The sequence below is a fragment of the Corylus avellana genome, chromosome 6 (genome assembly GCF_965113065.1).
Source record: "Corylus avellana chromosome 6, dhCorAvel1.hap1.2, whole genome shotgun sequence".
NCBI lineage: Eukaryota > Viridiplantae > Streptophyta > Magnoliopsida > Fagales > Betulaceae > Corylus > Corylus avellana.
In genome coordinates, this window is record NC_142495.1 from 744,255 (window position 1) to 765,037 (window position 20,783).

At 36.3% G+C, this 20,783-nt stretch overlaps 2 protein-coding genes, 1 long non-coding RNA gene and 1 pseudogene across 4 annotated transcripts; 2 read left to right on the plus strand and 2 right to left on the minus strand.

The window, feature by feature from the left end:
- Nucleotides 1–1,040: 1,040 nt before the first annotated feature.
- LOC132188850 (zinc-finger homeodomain protein 6) lies at nt 1,041–3,772 on the minus strand. The gene is made up of 2 exons (XM_088517248.1): nt 2,249–3,772; nt 1,041–1,714 (listed from the first exon to the last, which is right to left on the minus strand). The coding sequence occupies exons 1-2, from the start codon at nt 3,152–3,154 to the stop codon at nt 1,667–1,669; spliced, it is 954 nt and encodes a 317-aa protein (XP_088373374.1). The 5' UTR covers nt 3,155–3,772; the 3' UTR covers nt 1,041–1,666.
- A 7,974-nt stretch (nt 3,773–11,746) lies between these two features.
- On the plus strand, nt 11,747–13,466 carry LOC132188859 (7-deoxyloganetin glucosyltransferase-like). Its single transcript, XM_059603423.2, has 2 exons — nt 11,747–12,316; nt 12,412–13,466. The coding sequence occupies exons 1-2, from the start codon at nt 11,800–11,802 to the stop codon at nt 13,341–13,343; spliced, it is 1,449 nt and encodes a 482-aa protein (XP_059459406.1). The 5' UTR covers nt 11,747–11,799; the 3' UTR covers nt 13,344–13,466.
- A 418-nt stretch (nt 13,467–13,884) lies between these two features.
- LOC132188861 (uncharacterized) lies at nt 13,885–16,560 on the minus strand. The gene is made up of 3 exons (XR_009440927.2): nt 16,337–16,560; nt 15,677–15,720; nt 13,885–14,366 (listed from the first exon to the last, which is right to left on the minus strand). It is a non-coding gene; the product is annotated as an uncharacterized LOC132188861 (long non-coding RNA).
- A 2,271-nt stretch (nt 16,561–18,831) lies between these two features.
- Nucleotides 18,832–20,732, plus strand: LOC132188862 (7-deoxyloganetin glucosyltransferase pseudogene; annotated as a pseudogene). The gene is made up of 3 exons (XR_015912634.1): nt 18,832–19,413; nt 19,502–20,448; nt 20,610–20,732. The product of XR_015912634.1 is annotated as a 7-deoxyloganetin glucosyltransferase pseudogene (transcript).
- Nucleotides 20,733–20,783: the final 51 nt, after the last annotated feature.

The following is a 20,783-nucleotide window of genomic DNA, read 5'->3' on the forward strand; positions in this document are numbered from 1 at the left end:
GAAGGCTGCTTGTGGTAGCTTTGGGCACAGGCACAGGAAAGCCGGTGGAGGGGTGCATACGTGGCAAAAGTGAATTGGCGACGGTACATTTAGAGAAAAGAGGAAAAGAAAAGAGGGACGACCTCCTGCATTTGGTTCATTGAAGTAGAGCACAGAAGAGGGTATATTTGACCATGATCTTAAATGCATATATCTCACTAATTTTAGAAATGAGGTCAGAGCAGGAATTAATTCAACTAGTGGCACTAGCTAATTAAGCTAGGAGAAACTTAACAATATTAATGGGTCTTAATGCATGACAGGAAGAGGAAACAATAATTCTAGAATGATACAGACATAAAAGAAGAACAGAAACATGCAAGTAGCTACAAGTCAATTAATCTGATTAGCAGACAGTTTATACTAGAATCCTTAATTCCATGCCCGTGGGGCTACTTAGTTAGTTGAGATGACTAGAAATTAAAATATTTGTGGGAGCTACCACAATTATTTAACTCTGCATGGATATAAAGCTTCGTGCAAATTTGGTGCATGGCCGGGATTGCATTTATGGACAAAAAACTCATGAAGGGACAATAACCTCTGAATTCTATTACATGTATATATATAATTCAAAGACATTAAAGGTAGGTTATCGGCAAGATATTGACATTTTCACTTGTCTCAGAGATTTTTATGAAATTATAATGCTTTGAATTAATAATATATACATTTCCCTTGTGAAGTGCATTTATTAGTTAAGTTGATTAAGTTCATCTGTCCTTTATGTCCATGTCTTTCCAGCGTTTTGTCTTCGACTCTTGGATTGATCTCGTCGAAGTAGCTGAACTAACTTTGTTATGTTTTGCTCCTGTCCTTCTCCCTTATAATCCAACTACTCAAACCCAGACAAATGTTGATTTGTCCTTGAGAAACAGTAATTCATGTGTTTTTTTTTTTTGGTAAATTTTTCTCTAGATCAATCATCGACTGCGTTAAAATTAGACAAAGGGTTCAGATGAAAATCTTTTTGTCTTCTTCGTATATATGGCTGTGGAGGGCTATCCTTGATTATGACCCATCATTAAGATACAGCACATGGATTCCTTTATTTGTCGCAGCCAAGATTGACTTGTTCCTTCCTTCCCTGCAAATCATGAATCTTTCCATCTTATCGATCTCTAAGACCTTCATCTAGCATGGAACTTATCTTACATGATCATCTCTTGTATTCTTTCAAGCTTATCGATGTTTCACAAAGGTCCTGCTGCTATATTTCATATATAGTATTCCTGGTAATATTTGTAACTCTCTCTCTCTCTCTCTCTCTCTCTCGCCATCCGTACTGTGTGTGTCTGTGTTTAAGCAACAACACATGGCTCATATTTTGTGATGAGCTCTACAACTATATTGGGTGATGTATCTCATTGGCATGCATCCATCACATGTATTTTTTACAGTAAGTTGGAAAGATCGATGGAGTAGAATTTTCTAAGGTTTCTTCGTGTTTTTTTTTTTCCCAAAAGGTATATCGTTAAATTTATATGGAAAACCAACCACTTTTATCTATTAATGTGATCGACCAATTTACTCCACATATAAAATGCAGGTCAAGAACCTGGAGATATATATATATATAGTAGGCTCAAATTCTCAAACAAGCTATGAATGCTTGTGTCTTTTTGTGTTAGCTAGTGACCAAAAGAGCAGAGGCTCCTTCAGTCCCGTTCGATTCCTGAGAAAAATAGATGAAATTAACCAGCGTAGGGTTTCATAAGGAAATGAAAATTGCCAGAAAAATATGAGAGAACTCTACTTTACAGGAAGAGACATATATATGCACTAGCATATGAAACATAAACCTTAATTGGTGAAACATGAACATGTGGAACATAAAGTCACCTTTCTTGCTCATTAACAAGATATATAGAGCAAATTAAAGCTGTATTCTCTTCTCTCTCTTTATCTTTTCCCTTTTTTGCTTTATTTTCCCCTGCTGAAAATTTGTTCTAGGTTTAATTGGAATAAACAAAAGGTGATCAGACACAACTGAGAACCCAACAACATGATTTTACCAATTAATGTTTCTGAGAGATTAACAATTATTACAGATAAAATTTAGGTTTAGCGTCACTCATGAGAAATTGCTAAAAAAAAAAAAAAAAATTTGTAAAGTGATACCAGTATATCGCTGTGCACATGATTTAATCTAAAAATTCACTTAAATTTGCTTGTTCTTCATGGTTTGTTTATTGTTGTGCATCCATACCTTGAAAACCTGCTTCTTTACGCCCACTTCTGAGCAGAAGTGGTGGACTTGTTGCTCATCATGCTTCTGGATCTTCCACCCTAACTTGTCAGCAAATTCCATCATCTTATCTTTCTGTTCCCGACTAAATCTCGTCCGAAACCGCTTCTTCGATTCCGGTGCTTGTTCTGAAGTTTGCACACCAACGTTAGATCGAAACATATTGAGATCTTCGCTCGAAGAATACTCCGCGGCTGCCGCTCCGAAGGCCATCATCACCGGCACAACATGCCCAGCTGACGGGCTCGCAGATACACCATGTGGGAATTTGTGGTGGTGGTGGTGGAGATGAGGCGGCGGGGGCGGGGGAGGATATTGTCGAGGAGGTACTATTTGATCTCCTCTACCACTATTATTGTTATTTCTGTTGGAAACGTAGTGATCACCCTCGACTTCTTTCCGATGAAAATTCCGGTGGCATTCGCAAGCTGCACATTTTAAGGCCTCCGGGGTACCCTCCTCTCCGCCTGACATGAATTCTCCGCAACCATCCACAACATGCCCGCCCATGCTGGCAGCATGGTTCTTCAAACACTCTCGATATCTAACCTTTGGTGCAGCGGCAGCCCTATTAATAATGATTGTTGCACCGGAGGCTGCAATTGGAGCTGGAACCGGATCTGGATTCGGGTCTGGATCTCTTCTGGGTTTGTCTGTATTTTGGTGTGTTTCTGGATTTGATGGTTGATGATACAGATGATGATGATGATTCTGATGGTGGTGGTCTAGGGCAGGAGATGGGTTGAAGATTGTTTTACCATGACCAGTTTGATCCCTTCTTTCTCCCACAGTGGTTGAAGAAACTTTATGAGAAAGATTATCTTGGCCTCTGAGTTCCATTAAATCTGATTTATGATGTAAAGCCATGATCTTAGCCTCCCCTGGCCTTTTTTTTCCTTTATGATCTTCTCTGTTAGTTATTGATGATCTTCCTGTATTCTTGTCAACCCTAATTCATGATCCAACAACATAATATAAACTTAATCAAAGTGATAATCACTAAGCAGACCCAAAATTATTCTCTTTCTTTCTTATTCTGATCTTGACGTTTTGGGTGCTAAACCCACCAACCCATGTCACTAATTTGAATCCTACCTCCAAAGACGTAAGCAAGTGATTGAACAGTAAATTGACTGATGATGGAATTGATGATTTAATAGAAACAGAATCTCAGACTAACTAAGAAGAGAAAAATAAAAGGAAGTAAAAGTAAAAGGCAAAAAAAAAAAAAAAAAAATCTCTGAGATGAAGCTCAGATGGGCCCCAAACCAGACTCTTACCTGACTCTAACCAAACTCAGACTGTAAATATTGCACCAGCTAGCCCAGCAGTATTATATATACTCCTACTGTGAGATCTTCTAAAAAATGAAGAAAAATGAAGAAAAAAAAGAAGTATTGTGTTTCCTACCACCCATCCAATGTAATAAAGGAAGAGATGTAGTACTGATCAAACGGAGTAATGAAAAAAGAGTCTTTGCAGAACAACCGACAAAGTCATGTTAGTCCTCTCCCACAGCCTGCACTGCACCCCTCGTCCACTTGCTAATAATTGCCCTTCTCTTCATCTCTCTGAAACCCTAAAACCAACACAAATGAAATGTTGCTTTGTGCGGCAGGACAGCAAGAGAGAGAGAGAGAAATGTGACTCTGACATGACGTAGCCAGCCCCTGCCCCTGCTTGCTTTGCCTGGAATCTTCCTGCAATTAATGTACCTCAAAATACTTGGGGGATTAGAGAGGCTCGCTCTTAAACAAGGCGTTTATGCAAAAGATTACTAGATTAGAGGGAGACAGCGAATGAAGACTTTTTGGTTTTTTCTTGAAATCTTTTCAGGGTTGAGTGGAGAATGCGCTTCCTGGTCCACGCCCACAGCACTTGTCCAGTTAGTGTGTGTCAGATTCTCTCTCTCTCTCTCTCTTTCGATGCTGTTTTTGTGTTTATGCGCCGGCGCTGCAAATCTCAAGCTTAATCGATCTCTTGCTCGATCCCTTTGTTTGTGTGTGGTTTTAATCTTGGCAAGAACGAAGATCATCTTGTCTCATCGATCAGTACGTATCAAAGCATATAAACATTAACAATAACAATTTCAAAATGCATTAATGATTAATAAATTTTGTAATATTTTTATTAATTTATTGTGTTAAAAATTATAGCATTAATATAAACATATATTTTCAGCTACCGTTGCTCCTTAGTTTCTCCCTCACTCGGTCTCTCTATGTCTATAGTTTTCTATATTTTGTAAGCTAAGGGCCAAATGTATAAGCATTCCACTATTTTTTATAGAGATCTTTCTCCATCAGCTCTCTAATTTTTCAGAGAATACCAACTCTATTAGCTCTGTTAGGCATATCTAGTGGCCTGAGATCTCCTCTGAATCAGGTTGTTTAATCCATAAATCGCTTGTCTATCACAATATGAAGGGGGTCGGTTTGGTTTGATAGTTGACTCTTTTGGTTGATAATTGGTAGGTACTTAAAGCCAATGATTCATGAGGCATGAAATATTGAATTTCCACCCAACTAGTTTAGAGATTAGAAATACAGGGCTTGAGAGCTCACGGTTTAGAATTGAATAATAAGACTGCTAAACCGCGAGCTCTTATCGAGCCATAAAAACTAATGTGTTAGCACATCAATATATTGCACTTAGATAATAATTGGAGATGTCGCATGGACAATAGTTGTCCCACCATTTCATCAAAATTGTCCTATTATTCTCGAGGAGAAATTTGGTAATGTCTTTAGCTTTCCAGTAAGCATGTAATTCGGCACGACACATACAAACAATTTTTATCTACCAGCAGACAATGAATTTGGTGCCACTTTTGGTCTGAGTTATACCTCATCAACAAGCGATACCTGGCCAAGGATGTGACTCGCTAAAGGATAAGGATTCACCATCACACCTAACCAGGGCCGAACTCTATCAACAGGCGACGTCTAGTCGATGTTGTATCCTGTTCGTAGACACTCTGAATAAGGGAAAACATACAATGGACTCAAATCTTTTTTCGTCAGCACCTTTGACAAGTCTCTAACCATTCTTATTCTCCCTTACAAGCATTTGTTGCCTAAACTTGACCGTACGATAAACTATGCGCATCATCACTCAGTGTCGATATATGCTAGCGAAGCACCAAGCCCTATCAAAGATTCATGGGAAGGTCAAATAAATGTGAGAAAGCCACTTAAAAGCACACACTAATTACTGTAAAATAAACATGATAAATAAGTGTAAAGAGTAAATATTACTCTAAAGCCTTCCGTGCAATAGGGAGTCATTTAATTAGAAACCCTAATTCAGCCATCTTTGACACTTTGTGGATGGTCAAATTTTCCATATTAAAAAACATTGACCGTGGTAATTTTGGGGTCATGTATAATGCAAGAAAAACCTTGAGTGTGGCATTTGGGTAATTTTGGGGTACAATGCAAGTGTAGCATTCTTTTACTTTTAGCGAGTAGGTCAAAAGAAAGTCTGTCTTCTTTTTCTGATGATTTTGACGGAGATGTGCTTTTGCATCTTTCCCTTTCAACATACGGTCCACAGGCTATAAAAGAAAAATGAAAGATATATGTTTTAAATTAACAGTTATTTAAAAAGTTTAAGTTAATAGAAAGAAGTAAATTTAATCATTTAATTAATACTTTAACACTCTCCTCACGTGTGGGCTCAAACTCCCTTTTAATAGGTGAGGTCCAACACGTGAAATATTTAATTTAAATGAGGGTAATTTGACGGAGTCAAAGTTCGATCCCATAACCTTTAGCTCTGATACCATGTTAAATTATCAGTTATCCAAAATGCTTAAGCTGATAAGAAAAGATAAATTTAATTACTTAATCAATACTTTAACAATCTATCTATGCATGAAAATATATGGCTCTTCTTTTGTATTGAGAATGGTTTAAAACCTTTCAACATTTTTACTGTAGTAAAAATATTTTGAAATTTACATTATGGGTGATGATCAGTTTATTCAAATAAAAAGATGCATGGTACAATCCATGCACTATGTAACACATCAAATTTACATTATGGGTGATGATCATGATCAGTTCCCATTATGCGCATGCCACTTATTAAAGAAGAGTCACCATGCATATGGACCCATAATTCGAATTGAATGATTCGTAGTTGAATCAATTAAACTCCAATATCATATTTAATTACTAATTAATCAAAAAAAGCATAATTTTCAAGCATATAATTAAGCATTTAGCTGGAGCAAGTTGGGTGCACCTTGGGCTCCCTCGATCTTCTGACACAAAGGTTTATTTGTGCATGCATTGTTTGTTTATTCTAGTTAATTACTATATATGTTAGAGAAGTAACACATGGGTTTTAGTCTAAAAGAAGGAATATTATCTCGTGAACTATACTTAATCTTTCCAAATGAATTATTAATGTTATCTAATTAAGCCACTGCAGCACCATCTTTAGAGTGTTGGAGGAACAATTTCCAAGTAATTAATCATTACATTAATTATAAATAATACTGATATGCATATAAATAACCTATATTGTGGTATAGTCCTGTAAAAAAGGTGTATGCATGGCTGTGGCTTTCTCACCTAATACCCTCTCTCATTGGGGGTGACTAAACCAACCTATTTGATTATAACGGTAATCCAGTTATTCACAACTTAACTTTTGAGGTAGCACCACAAGAAATGATTCGGCCACTTCTAATGATCAAGTATTACACATCTCGTGTAATATCCTAAATAGTACGCTCAAGATCTCAATCGTAATACCCGATACAACTCAACCGTCTAAACGAAAAAGAGTTGTAAGTAAGATTTTGACCAAGGATTTTTTTAATTTTTTTTTTACCCAAAGGCTGTCCAGTGAATAGACCTCAAAATTGTTCTGTTTTTCACTCTCTACCCTTTTTTTTTTTTAACCTAACTTCAAAATCTTTTATGGCTTCCCTCCCTTTGAGGTGCATTTAATCAGCTCCACTAGTAACTAGAAAGATAGTGAAAGCCCATCATGCCCTATTTTTTCGTTTGATTGATCTCCTAGATAGACAATGACTTTTTTTAAAAAAAAAAAAAAAAAAAAAAATTATTTATTTATTATTTATTTTATTTTGGCTAGACTTGCCGACAAGGAAATAAGGAACCGGTACTTCTCATGTGACTGGGACCGCTTATTTTAATCTTTATTTAGAAGGTTTTTTTTTTTTTTTTCGCACTTTTGGGTGAAGGTAATAACCACCACAAGTTAAAAGTGAGATGGCCCGGCTATTTTTCACCATAATTATAAGCTCAAACACCTTAATTAATCCTTTTTACATTTTCAGCTTTTTCTTGTCTCTCAAAAGGATCTTTTTATCAATTCACTCAATGAATTGCAAGAAACACCCAAATCCAATATATAAAAACAATTTTGATGTGGCGGTTCGTGACTATTTTTCTGAGTATTGTTACAGGTCGTGAGGCCACAACAGTCTTACTTGTGACTATTTATTTGAGTGTTGCTACAGGTCGGTAATCCTAATGCAATGAGGTTAAGACAGTCCTACTCGTTATTAGAAATGCAATGACAAAGAGCCTTAACAATATTATTCTAGAGGCCCTAAATGTGATTTTGGCCTTCTTTAGTCCGAATTTTTTGCTTGATTGCCAATTAGAGCCTTTCATCTCTGAAGCATGTCGCTTTTAAGCTGTATTCCAATTTAGTCATTTCATAAAGTTTTTCACATATGCACAATTTTGCCATATGAATTGCCTTTACTAATCAAAGTGGAAGCTTTTTCTATTGCATATTTTCTACTCTCCTCATTTTTCCTTTTTTTTTTTTTATAGAAAAAAACAGATTTCCCCTGTTTGTGTGATAATTTAACCATCTTATATAGCAGTTGATCAGGTGATTTAGAGCATTTACATCCTATATAACAAATTTCCTGTCATTTAAAAATGAAATTTTGACTGCTTCCATCGTTAAATTATATGAGGGTACACCGAAAGCCGAGGTTGGGCCCCATGGCGCATGGGCCCATCCCTTGTAAGGTGCAAGGGTGTCTCATGCACCGGTTAAGATTGGGCCCCTACCCTACACTTGAAGACATAATAGAAGCGTGGCTTAAGATTTTATTGAGATGAGAATTGGGGTTTTTTTCCACCGGAATGAAGACAAGCAAATCTAATTTTGATTACGGCCTCCTCACTCGTCGGTCACATCACAAAGCGCACGCGGGGGGAATCTTAGGAAAAGTTCTTCCCATGCTAATTGCTAACCCACCACTTGATAATTACTTTGGAGCTTCACTTTCTAGGTTTTGGTGGTGTGCGTGTGTGTGTCGCTTACAACTTACAAACAGAGGCCTCACTTTTCTGGTTTCCATCATCCTCCATTGCTCCCTCTTTTTAACATTTCAAATTTCAATTGTCATTTTCTTTCTTGTGTGCCCCACCATAAATTTATGTGATTATTATTTGGATATGGATTTAGTTTAGGGGAAACTTTAATTTGATCCCTTGAACTTTCAGTCAATTTGACAAAGCTTTTCTCAACTTTTAAATCTCACTTTGGATTCATGAACTTTGATTTGCTCTCACTTTAGACCTTTCTGTTAATTTCTAACGTTAAACTCAAACGGTTTGGCTTTTTTTTTTTTTTGGGCTTTTGGGGTGGCCAGACCACCACCAGAGCGGCCATGGGGTTGGCTCCAGCCATCCTGATTTTTTTCTTCTTATTTATTTATTTTTAAATAATTTTAATGCAAAAAATGACGTCATTTTGGGCTGCTTGAGAATTATAGTTTTGAGGCTCAAAATGGTGTAGTTTTTAACGTGGGAGGTATAATGAGCATAAAAAGTCAAACTGTTTGAGTTTAACGTTAAAAACTAACAGAGAGGTCCAAAGTAATAGAAATTAAAAGTTCAGAAGTTCAAAGTGAGAGATTTAAAAGTTCAAAAAATTTATAAAATCGACTAAAAATTTAATAGTGCAAAGTGAAGTTTTCCATTTAGTTTATTTCTCAGATTTTAAAACCAAACTCCAACTTCACCTCAGATTTTTACCTGGAAGGAATTCACATGATTAATGATTTGTGCTTTTCAATTCAACTTTTGGGATTGGATTTGGCGTGTTGTGTGTTTCCAGGATAAAGCTTATTATAACAGTTAAAATTGAAGTAATGTTGTAGATAATGATGAAAAGGGGCACCACGTTTGTCCTATTTACCTAAACAGTTAATTTTTTTTAATCCTAACCAATAATGATTGCTTACTTTTTACTCGTCATTTCATTATACAGTCGTTTGTCTCCTTCCCTGCCTGGGGGACTAAAACTAAAACATACCACGTTTTCTTCTGTGCCCAGTGTACTGTGTGTGCCAGTTGAATAAAATAACTGTTATTATGAGAATCATGATATACTTCATGTAACTTATTTCTTTAAAATGAATTTTGGATTGTCTTATAATTATTTATTTGGGCAGGTTTAAAATTTTCTTATAATTTTTATTTAAATGGTTAGCCATTTAAACAGTAAATTGTTAATATTTCAATCTGTGTGCCAATTCTCTCAAATTGACGGATGATTTTCATGTGCATATTTAATAGAACATGTGATTTTCATATATATTTTTAAATATTACATGTATTTTAAACATATGTCATTTTAATATAATAGGTTAAAAGAAATTCTTTTAGAAATTTTTAATACATGTCAATTTAATAAAGTGATTTAAAAGAATAATTACACTAACCCAATTAAAAAAAAAAAAAATTTGTCAAACTCTAATTAATTACTATCATTTTTTTTTTTTTGGGTTCACATGCCTGTGCATGATTCACAATCTCAAACATTCTAAAAAAAAAAAAAAACTACACTTTAACCCCTCAATCTATCACTCAATTTGTAATGTTTTCTCAATCTTTTAATTTGATTAATATACCTATAATAACACCCTTCTCCCCAAAAAAAAAAAAAAACCTACATAAAAAAAAAAAAAAAAAAAAAAAAAAAAAAAAAAATTCAGGAAAAAAAGCAAAAAATTGTGAATAGACCGAAGTAATGCCTTTTTTGGTTTTTGTTATTTTTATTTTTGTCTTTGAAATATTTGATCTTATTAAGAGTATTTTTGTTATTTTTTTATCACGAAAAATAGGATATTATAACCCAAATGATAAATAGGTAGGATAGATTAGTTGAAAGGGATATAATTGTAACTTACATGGTATATTAAGAAGACTAAATATAGTTTTATTCGGTGTGAGCTTGAAAGACTTGCACGTCACATGTGGGCCTTTGTAGAAATACTGAGATGGCAAGACCGAGTCAACAAAATGTTTGCAAACGAGGCCCATTTCATGATCCCGTGGGCATTGTTTCAAATTTTCAATAAACTCTCAAGTCTCTGGATCAGTACTTATCTTCGCCATTAAGTTTTAGTTTAAACATTTTAAAATCGCTTAGTCTCACTTAACAAGAAATTAATGTAAGATTTAATACTCATGATTTTTTTTTAATATTCATCAACTCTATGTGAATTAATTATCTTTTCGATGTGAATCTGAGGGAGTAGTGATTTTTGGCACACCTCAGATTCACATTGAAATAAAATAATATTTTAACACCGGCGTGTTTACTGTACAGTAAAAAAATAAAATAAAATAAAATAATATTTTAACACCGGCGTGCTTACTGTTTAAGCATGCCAGTGTTAAAATATTATTTTATTTTATTTTTTTACTGTTTAAATATTATTTTAATAATATTTTGACACTGGCGTGCTTGACAGTAAGCACGCCGGTGTGCCAAAAATTACTACTCGAATCTGAGGTATTATAATCTCCTTCCTCCCTTTAAACTCCACACATCATCATTAGAGTCACGTAATGCAATGTTCTAGTACCACATGACATTACTAAGTAATTACTTTGATACCATTTGTAGCGATCTTAAAAAAAAAAATATTTGTCATAATTATGTGATTAATCTAAAATGACTAGTAAAATTACAATCAGAGCTCAATAGAATTGCTCATTTATTAAGGAGCCAATATAAAATTTCAAGCTTATGAACTCCTCTATAATTCAATCGCTCTATATATGTTAATTATCTTCCCAATATACAACATTAACAAGGGTGTTTTTTTTTTTTTTCCTAAGCAAATAAAGAAAATGTTACAAAGAATTAAAATACTGAAAAAATAATAGGCTCCTCAATAAATACAAACGAAGACCCGATCTCTCAATAATGGCCGAACAGCCGATACTTATTGTACTGGGTCCGGTTCTTTGGTTTCCGGTTCTTTGGTTTTTATGGTGTGTCAGAATATGGGTGTGTGTTAGGTTCGCTTTTAATATTGAGTCAAAGCATGCGCCTCGAGACAAGTAGGAATGCGACTGACTGGGAGAAAATGTGATCGTTGGGAGTGTGAATAGCCAGATGGGTAGGTGAGGCTCAAGGCAATGGCTACCATGATAAAAGGAGTCATTGTCATATGCAATGAAACAGCAAATCAACACTCCAAAAACAGAAAGAAGGAAATGGATTCCAAGACAGTTGTAGCTGATAAGCCTCATGCAGTTTGTGTTCCAGTCCCAGTTCAAAGCCACATAAAGGCAATGCTAAAATTTTCAAAGCTTCTCCATCATAAAGGTTTTCACATAACCTTTGTGAACACCGAGTTCAACCACCAACGTTTTCTGAAATCTGGAGGTCCCAACTCCTTAGATGGCTTGCCTGACTTCCAATTCAAAACCATTCAAGACAGTCTCCCCCCATCGGATTCCAATGCCACCCAAGCCCTCCCATCTCTTGCCGATTCCGTTATGAAAAACTTCTTGGCCCCATTTTCTGACTTTCTTGTGAAACTCAACACTACAACTTCCAACAATCCTCCTGTGACTTGCATTGTCTCGGATGGTTTCATGCCATTCACTGTCACAGCTGCTCAACAACTTAAAATCCCTACTGTAATGCTCTTCACTGTCCCTGCTTGTAGCTTAATGGGTTTTATGCAGTTTCGTCCTCTAAGGGACAAAGGCCTCACGCCACTTAAAGGTGAAGCATAAAAGTCAACACCCTACATAAACCTTCCATTGTTTTATTATGATTATTTGCAAAGTTTCAACGCCATTTTTTTTTTTTTTTTGCAGATGAGTGCTATCTAACAAATGGGTATCTGGACACAATTATAGACTGGATTCCAGGTATGAGAGACATCCGTCTGAAGGACCTCCCAAGCTATGTTCGAACTACAGATCCAAATGATGTTATTTTCAAGCTTGCCATTGAGGGGGTGGAGAGTGCTCTTAAAGCTTCAGGAATTGTTATTCACACATTTGATACATTAGAGCAAGAGGTTTTGGATGCTCTCTCTCCCATGTTTCCTCGAGTATATGCCATTGGCCCTCTCCAACTACTTCTCAATCACTTGCCCAATGACCCACTGAAATCAATTAGATATAGTTTATGGGAAGAAGAAACTGAGTGCCTCCGTTGGCTTAACACTAAGGCACCCAACTCAGTAGTGTATGTGAACTTCGGCAGCATAGCTGTCATGACACCATTGCAATTGACTGAGTTTGGCTGGGGACTTGCAAATAGCAAGCATCCATTTTTGTGGATAATTAGGCCGGATTTAGTTGAGGGTGAATCAGCAATTTTGCTACCGGAGTTCATGGAAGAAATAAAGGAAAGAGGTCTAATAGCGAGTTGGTGCCCTCAAGAGGAAGTGTTGAACCACCCCTCAATTGGAGGGTTCTTAACGCACTGTGGGTGGAATTCAATCATTGAAAGTATGTGTGCTGGAGTGCCTATGCTTTGTTGGCCATTCTTTGCGGATCAGCCAACAAACTGCAAGTACACTTGCAATGAATGGGGCATTGGCAAGGAGATTAATAATGGTGCCAACAGAGAGGAAGTAGGAAAGCTTGTGAGAGACTTGATGGAGGGAGGCATGGGTAAGAAAATGAAGAAAAAGGCCCTGGAGTGGAAAAAATTGGCTGAAGAGGCCACTGGTCCACATGGTTCTTCATCCATCAACTTCAATAATTTGATGAATGAAGTGCTTTTACAAAAAGTCTAGATGCATTTGAAGCAAAAAGTGTTGTGATAAATGCATGTTGTTATTTTGTTCAATTTGCTTATATTAATAAACTTTAATGGGGCATGTCATTACTATTGCTCCACTTGTTTTAAAAAAAATAAAATAAAAATCTAAGGATTGATTTTACTGTCATGTTATCTCGTATAGAATGAATCTTTAAATTTTTTTTAATATTTTTTTGAGTGATACAAAAGAAGGACTCCAGGAGATCGGTTCAAGCTTTAAATTGATGGGTCTTCAATTGGTAGTCCGGGGCTCACTGGGGTGGAGGTCTCATTCAAGGAGATTGGTTCATACGTTATTCTAGACTAGTCGGGACCAGTGTCCTAGCCCAACTGGATTTGGACTCAGGAATCCGAATCACATATGTGGAAGTTGAGTTAAATGCGACTTTATCATTTCAAAAAGTTTCTATTATTTCTACTATTTTTCTAAAAGGTAGAAGAAAATACTACCTTTCAACAATATAAAGTACGAAACGCAAATTCCCATTCAGTAATAGATATTACCATAGAAGAAATTAAGACATGCAAATAGCATATTATTTGCTCAAGATTTTCTAGAATAAATTCGCTGGTTGGATTTTACATATTCTAGAATAAATTCGCTGGTTGGATTTTACATATTGTGTCACAGTCCATGTAGTGTATTAGGCTTACCATCCACCAACGGCGATATGATTGTGATCCCTATCATCCCTTCGGCTCCCATTGGCTCCCATTCCCATACAAGCCTTTCCTCACGCCAAGGTCTCCCATCCGAAGAACATCCGCCCTGCGCAGCGAGAACATCATGAACATGTGCACCGACCAAGCCCCAATTACCTTACCAACATGAGCTTCGTGAGCAGCGACTCATCGTTCTTTTTTAGAATCAAGGAGTCCGATAAATCCCCACTCTTGTAAGACTTGTCCGCCAAGTCGTGAAAGTAACTCGATCGCCTTCCGACCAGAGACTCCGATTTTTCTGAGCTGATCGGAGTTGAGTGAAATGCCCCAAGTTCTAAAAGTAGAGCGATTGAGAGTAAGTGTAACATATTCTTATTAAAATTGTTATTCTTCTACCACATGTTCACCACAGTAACATAAAATCACCAAAGCGCTATAAACTTCTTTGATTAAGAAATCACAAGCTCCTAATTTGATAGTATTCAATAACCTCATAAGCAATAAAGATATTAAAACAAACTTAAGAAATTCTTTTGAAGTTTCATTAATAATGGAAGTAGAATTGGAAAAACATGTTTTTTACTACCTATAACTTTAGTTGTAAATAGATATATACTGATATACACTTCATGTCTCATACCATCAAATGTATACATACAAGTACATCTAAAGCAATGATTTTGTAAAAGAAATAATTAACTTAAGACTTCCTCCCCATTTATTTTTCTTTTCACAAACTGTGTTTTACCCTTTAACATAACTCTGCAAATTTAAACCGTGAGCAGCGCACGTTGGCTTGTCCCTAAGAACTTATAGGCTCATCCTGTCGTCATAGGAAAAAGCTACCGAGTTGAGAACTTTCTTAGGTGAAGGCCACCCGGCTGATAGCACACACCTTCTCGTAACCGTCATTCAGTGTGTTTTCCATGCTACCCATGCGATTTGGTACTGGTCGTGACTATGGTAGTGCGTTAGGGTTAAACATTTATAAACATGAATGCACATGTAACATTTTATATAACATTTAGAGTTCATTCCATTCAAAATCATAACATATGCCAATCATACTATAAATCTTTCCATACTTTCCATAACCATAGCATGAGAACTTTATCATGAATAAGACACAAAATATGGAAGGAAGTAAAACTAACAAAAAAAAAAGATATATACTAAAATCTAATAAAAATTTCATATTTTGCCCATAAAAATCCATGTGGCAAGATGCCACATCATCTTCTTTTTGTTTTGTCTTTTTTCCTAAAAAATAAATAAAAATGATAAGACATTTTGTCACATGGACTTTTATGGACAAAATATGAAATTTTTATTAAATTCTAGCATTTCTTAAAAAAAAAAAAAAAAAACATGAGTCATATAATTCCCGGCCTTTTAAAAAGTCTAATAGATAATTTGTGAAGGGGGTTTTGGGATATTTTCACTTGCTCTTATTTCATGAAAGATACATTTTCTTTATTTCATAAAACATAAGGCATCACTGCACACAGTAAAATAAATGTCTCATTCAAGAAAAATATCATTATACTTTAGTTTATAAAGAGAAAATAATTTTTTTTTTTTTTTTTTTTTGAAAAATTGTTTTTTTTTCCTTTCATCGAGACTGTTTAACCTTAACCCACTTACCTGGCGTCACATCCTCTTATTTGGAAACTGTATCCAACATTTCCCTACAATGGAGATAAAAAAGTCTATAGTCATCATTCCGCTTACAAGTTTCAGTCACGCATCAATTAGTTGCAAAGGATCTTATTTCTAATAAATCTCTATATATCCCACCATCGTCTATCCTTAGCCAAAAACATTACAATGACATTAAACTTCACCATGCTTGATTTATATGCCTCCCATAAAATTTTAATACTCAATAAAATCCTACATGCATGACCATATAATACCTCCCCAATTCCATATTGGTCCGCACAGTCAAACCATCAAAGGGGTTAGCAAAGTCAATAGCAAAATCAACACCAATATTATTATTTTGCCACAACCCCGTTTTACTATAATACTATCCTCATTCTAGATTAACAAAAAATCATTCAAATGACCCATTTATTATCGTAATCTGGTTGACTATATAAAATTAGAATACCAAATTAATTCATCTACCAATTCCCTCATGGAATAACGAAACCCATAACAATTACTCGATTAATTAACAACCCAAATCAGTATTACCGATAATTTGAAATCAAAATATGTTACCTATAAATCAACAAAATCAATTAACCTCATCCGAAATTTCTTCAAAATTAATCACAAGGCTTGGGATTAAGAAATTACCTTGCAAAACTCTAGTTTCTCTATCCCTCTTCTTCCTTCTTCCTTCTTTCTTTTCTTTCTCCTTTCTTTACTTTCTCTTCCTTTCTCTTCTCTCCTTCTTTTCTCCAGCAGACCTCTCGGATCTCTCCCTCGTCTCACGCTCACTTGAGCTGTGAGCAATTGAGGGGAAATTGCTCCCCTTTAAGAGTTTGCCGCACACGCACTTAACTCCTGCTGTACGACAATACAAGTGTTCAGTATGTCTTAAGAAAATGACAACTTAGATTAAAGTGTCCACCAATAAAGCAAGAGAAGCATGCTGTGTAACATCTGTAACTTTAGGTGTCAATCAAATGGGTTTAATAGGCATGCATAGCTTACATATTAGCACTTGGGTATCTTTGTGTGATCCTATCAAGATGTAGTCAAAAAACTTTATAATTAATCCTCAATAAACATAAATCTTTTGACTATCACATGCCTAAAAATTGTGGCCTACTAGAATCGTTAATCCATCCAATTAATTTTCCAAATCGCAGGTACTTTAACTACTTGACAGTCTGACTTATTAAACTTGAAAAAATCATAATAATAAATCACTATTGTTTTGAACTTGATCGTTTGGATATCAACCTTGGCGGCGGTGGTGCCGCCGCGAGTTTTGATTCTATCAATCGTTCTGGAGACGAAAGGCACATTGAGAAGGGTGGTGACAATGGTTGCCTTCACGCCACGCACTGCGAATAGCTTAGCCATGTTCGTCATTGGTATCATGTGGCCATGGGCCATGAAAGGGAAGAAGAGTATGTGAAGCTGAGAATTTTCACTACCCATCACTCCCGGAAAGCCAATTTAAATTTAGTTTCAGCAGAAGAAGATGATGAATATTGATGATAACAGGAGAGCTAGCCGGAAATAAACAACTTGGGCTTGGCTATATTTTTTCTGTTGAGCTGAATATATGTAACCCATCAAAAACGCAAAAAAAAAACAAAAAAACAAAAAAAATGTCACATGGATGATGGAGCAAATTAATTAGGGAAGTAATCTTATCGGACTGACTGTCTTTTGACTAGCAAGGTTTTAGTTTTTTTTTTTTTTTTTTAATTTAATTTTTTAAATTCCAAATGACACGAAATTTGACTTAAAATTTTTATCATTCAAAAGCTCACAAAATATCTAAAAATCATAACAACGCATAATTTTTTGGTACCTCAAAAGTCCCTTGAAATTTTGTGGCTCTGTTTTACTGGAATATCTCTTTTGACACTTACACTTTCTAAAAATCATAATTCTTTTCACAAGTGTCCAAAAAACATGAAACCACTTTTAAAATCTTCATTTTTCATTATTTTATAAGGTCTTAAAATAGTTTTATTTATGGTCGCTTATCCAATTTTCAGCACCCAAAACAATGTAACTTCTTTCTTTAACTCGCTATACTTTTAACTAGCCATTTCCATCATTTACCACATTAAGTTCATTTACCCAACTCCATGACTTTAAACAAAATTGAAGATCTTTCTTATCTTTGATATTGAGCTCACCTTTATTTTAGGAGATAAATTTCGGGGCATTACATTGAGCGGGAGCACGCTGTCGAAGACTTATGAGTCCGTTTGGGAGTGCGTTTTTAAACAAAAAATACACTAATTTTAACTTAAAAACGCAAATTATTTCTTGAAAAACGTACTCCCGAACGGACCCATATCGAACTCGCTGCCACAATGGCATTGGTCTCTAGTTGCTGGTAGAGGATGGTTTTTGCGAGGGCTAAGAATGCTGGGCTTTGAGACTCGAAAGCCGGAGGCCAATACGAGTTGATAAGGGTGGTGAGAAGTGGTGAGGAGCTACATAAATGGGTAAGAGCAGCCTCAATTTCGCCTTTCAAATGTTAGTGCCTTCACGGCTAATTCTCACTTTAGGGGTTTTCGGGTGTTGGAGGGTAGGGTTCAGATTTTTCGAGGTGGGAATTGGATTTTGGAGGACGACAAGGGATTTTGAATTTGGGTTTGCTTTCGCTTAATCATTGTGACAGATAGAGGCTAGTTGTTAATTAGGGTATGGTTGTTAATTAGGGTATGAGTAAGTGGAATTTGAGAAATGTTTATCGGGGTGATCATGACCACAAAACGTTATCATATACATCTTTAAATGGAAATGAAAAAACTTATGCTAATGGCTTTCTCCGTTTGAAAAGCTATTTGCTTGTTCAACAAGATAGACGAATGGGTTGAGTCCGGATTCCAAGTCAAATAGATATCGTTGCTTTATAACATTTTTTTCTTTCTTATAATTAACGCATTTTTAGTCCTGTTTGAGTCTCCGACAAAACGAATGTTACACGTACCCTATACTTATTGTATTGTGTCGTGTTCTTTGCTTTTAATGGTGAGTCATAAAATGGGTCTGACTGGGAGAAGATGTGGTCCTTGGGAGTGTAAAGGCATTAAAGGTGAATAGCCAATTTGCGATGGGTAGTTGAGGCTCGAGGCTATCAGATATGGTCAGCATGATAGATGCAGAATGAGTCATTTTATAAGATACAACGAAACAAGCAAAACAGAAAGAGAGAAGGAAATGGATTCCAAGACGGTAGTAGCTGATAAGCCTCATGCAGTTTGTATTCCCTCCCCACTTCAAAGCCATATAAAGGCCATGCTAAAATTTTCAAAGCTTCTCCATCATAAAGGTTTTCACATAACCTTTGTGAACACTGAGTTCAACCACCAACGTTTTCTGAAATCTGGATGTCCCAACTCCTTAGATGGCTTGTCCGACTTCCAATTCAAATCCATTCCAGACGGTCTCCCTCCATCGGATTCCAACGCCACCCAAGACCTCCCTTCTCTTGCCGATTCCATTATGAAAAACTTCTTGGCTCCATTTTCAGACTTTCTTGTGAAACTCAACACTGCAACTTCCAACAATCCACCAGTGACTTGCATTATCTCGGATGGTTTCATGCCATTCACTGTCACAGCTGCTCAAGCACTTAATATCCCTATTGTAATGCTCTTCACTATCCCTGCTTGCAGCGTCATGGGTTTGATGCAGATTCGTCCCCTCAGGGACAAAGGGCCTCACGCCACTTAAAGGTAAGGTATAACACGCAACACCCTACTGAAATCATGCATTGTGATTAATTGCAAAGTTTCAACCTAAAAAAAGTATTTCTTTTTGCAGATGAGTGCTATCTAATAAATGGGTATCTAGACACAGTGATAGACTGGATTCCAGGTATGAGAGACATCTATCTGAAAGATCTCCCAAGCTATGTTCGAACTACAGATCCAAATGATGTTAGCGTCAAGTTCGCCATTGACACGCTAGAGAGTGCTCCTAAAGCTTCAAGAATCGTTATTCACACATTTGATGCGTTAGAGCAAGAGGTTTTGGATGCTCTCTCTCCCATGTTTCCTCGCGTATATGCCATTGGCCCTCTCCAACTACTTCTCGATCACTTACCCAATGACCCTCTAAAATCAATTGGGTATAGTCTATGGGAAGAAGAAACTGAGTGCCTCCGTTGGCTTAGCACTAAGGCATCCAACTCAGTGGTGTATGTGAACTTTGGCAGCATAGTTGTCATGACACCGCCGCAGTTAACTGAGTTTGGCTGGGGACTTGCAAATAGCAAGCACCCATTTTTGTGGATAATTAGGCCAGATTTAGTTGAGGGTGAATCAGCGATTTTTTCGCCTGAATTCATGGTAGAAACAAAGGAAAGAGGTCTAATCGCAGGCTGGTGTCCTCAAGAGGAAGTGCTAAACCACCCCTCAATTGGAGGGTTCTTAACGCATTGTGGGTGGAATTCAATCATTGAAAGTGTATGCGCAGGAGTGCCTATGCTTTGTTGGCCATTCTCTGGGGATCAACAAATGAACTGCAAGTATACATGCAACGAATGGGGCATTGGCATGGAGATTAATAATGGCGCCAACAGAGAGGAAGTAGCAAAGGTTGTGAGAGAGTTGATGGAGGGAGACATGGGCAAGAAAATGAAGAAAAAGAGCATGGAGTGGAAAAAATTGGCTGAAGAGGCCACTGGTCCACATGGTTCTTCCTCCATCAACTTAAACAAATTGGAGAATGAAGTGCTTTTATCATAATGCTAGATGAATTTGTAGCAGGTGATAATTTCAAAAAAGTGTTGTGAAAGATGTATGCTGTCATTTTTGTTCAATTTGTTCATCTTAATAAACTCCAAATTGGACCTGTTATTACTATTGCTCCACCATCCTGTGGGCTGATAATCAAATGGAGTATTTCCTATGACTATTAACAATGCTAGATTGCGCCATTAATTATACTTCCAAAGGTTCTACATCCAAGGCTGGTGGTAGAAGAGGGTGGGTGTACTATGTTCCTCTATCAAGTCCAAAATCTTTTCTTGGAATGTGAGAGGACTGAATGAAGTGAATAAACGTATGCATATATGGTTTCCGATCTTCTGGATGGCTCATAG

Excerpts from the sequence above, each read along its gene's own strand:
- LOC132188850 (XM_088517248.1), bottom strand. The coding sequence starts at position 3,154 with ATGGCTTTACATCATAAATCAGATTTAATGGAACTCAGAGGCCAAGAT. Across the intron at positions 1,715-2,248 it reads TAAAGAAGCAGGTTTTCAAG|GAATCGAACGGGACTGAAGG; the intron begins GTATGGATGCAC and ends TATTTTTCTCAG.
- LOC132188859 (XM_059603423.2), top strand. The coding sequence starts at position 11,800 with ATGGATTCCAAGACAGTTGTAGCTGATAAGCCTCATGCAGTTTGTGTT. Across the intron at positions 12,317-12,411 it reads AGGCCTCACGCCACTTAAAG|ATGAGTGCTATCTAACAAAT; the intron begins GTGAAGCATAAA and ends TTTTTTTTGCAG.